General features: G+C 39.2%; 1 protein-coding gene across 1 annotated transcript; it reads right to left on the minus strand.

Moving 5' to 3' along the window:
• Positions 1 to 428: 428 nt before the first annotated feature.
• On the minus strand, positions 429 to 818 carry LOC107718372 (protein EFR3 homolog B-like; the record flags this gene model as incomplete). Its single annotated transcript, XM_016525417.1, has 2 exons — positions 695 to 818; positions 429 to 579 (listed from the first exon to the last, which is right to left on the minus strand). Coding segments are annotated over exons 1-2 (258 nt in total), but the record flags the coding sequence as incomplete, so codon positions are not given.
• Between the last annotated feature and the right edge of the window lie 253 nt (positions 819 to 1,071).

Genomic DNA, 1,071 nt, shown 5'->3' on the forward strand with positions numbered 1-1,071 from the left:
ATGGGACAAAAAAACATTTGTTTCTTACAAATACACTGCTTTTTGCTTCACAGGACGTAAATTGATGGATTGGAGTCGTGTGAATTACTTGTGGATTATTGTGATGTTTTTATCAGCTGTTTGAACTCTTATTCTGATGGTACACATTCGCTGCAGATGATCCATTGGTGAGCAAGTGATGCAATGTTAAATTTCTCCAAATCTGTTCTGATGTAGAAGCAAACTCAATCTACATCTTGTATGGCCAGAGGGTGAGTAAATTTGCAGCTAACTTTAATTTTTGGGTGAACTATTCCTTTAATTTTCTTAACTATTCCATCGATTTGTGATTATTGGATAAAGATTTTTTAAATACATTTCATAGAAGACTGCAGTTCAGTGCAGTACCCTCTGCGTCAGTGAACTACCATACAACAGTGTGTACATACCGAGTTTGTTCCCAGGATTTGCAGGTTGGGCTTGTCAGCCTCCAGGAGTTTCCGCACCATCTTCAGGAAACTCTCCACGAACAGGTTGATACTCTGACAGTGGCAGGCCATTAGCAGCTGGTCGAGGGCTTCCATCGCAATACACACATACCTGAAGAGACAAACACACATTGAATACGGGCAAGAGGAGCAAAAGAAAGAAAAACAGGTGTATTACATATCACAAGATGGGTATATCAGATCAGGCTTATTATGAATTTAGGTACCCATAACGGTGTCTAGCTACGTCACGAGACAATCTCTCAGACAGGTACGCCCCGATACGATCCAACTTCTCTGGAGCTGACAGAGCATAAAAAGTCAGCTTCTCCATGTTGGCCTTTACCAACCCATCCTACAGACAAACAGACACACAGACACACACACACGCACACACACAGAAAGTATCAATATCATCAACACAGCACACTTGGAACAGGGCAAGAATGACATGTTTCAATCTTTTTGGTCTTGATTATCAGTAAAAAAAAACTTTTAGTAACTGTAAAAGTCTGTTATCATACAAACGTTTGGTGTTGGTAAGTTTTTTTTATGTTTTTCTTTGATGAAAAAGAAGTTCAAAAGAACAGCATTTATTTGAAAC

The sequence above is a fragment of the Sinocyclocheilus rhinocerous genome, unplaced genomic scaffold (genome assembly GCF_001515625.1).
Source record: "Sinocyclocheilus rhinocerous isolate Xijiao unplaced genomic scaffold, SAMN03320098_v1.1 scaffold14760, whole genome shotgun sequence".
NCBI classification, from domain to species: Eukaryota; Metazoa; Chordata; class Actinopteri; order Cypriniformes; family Cyprinidae; genus Sinocyclocheilus; species Sinocyclocheilus rhinocerous.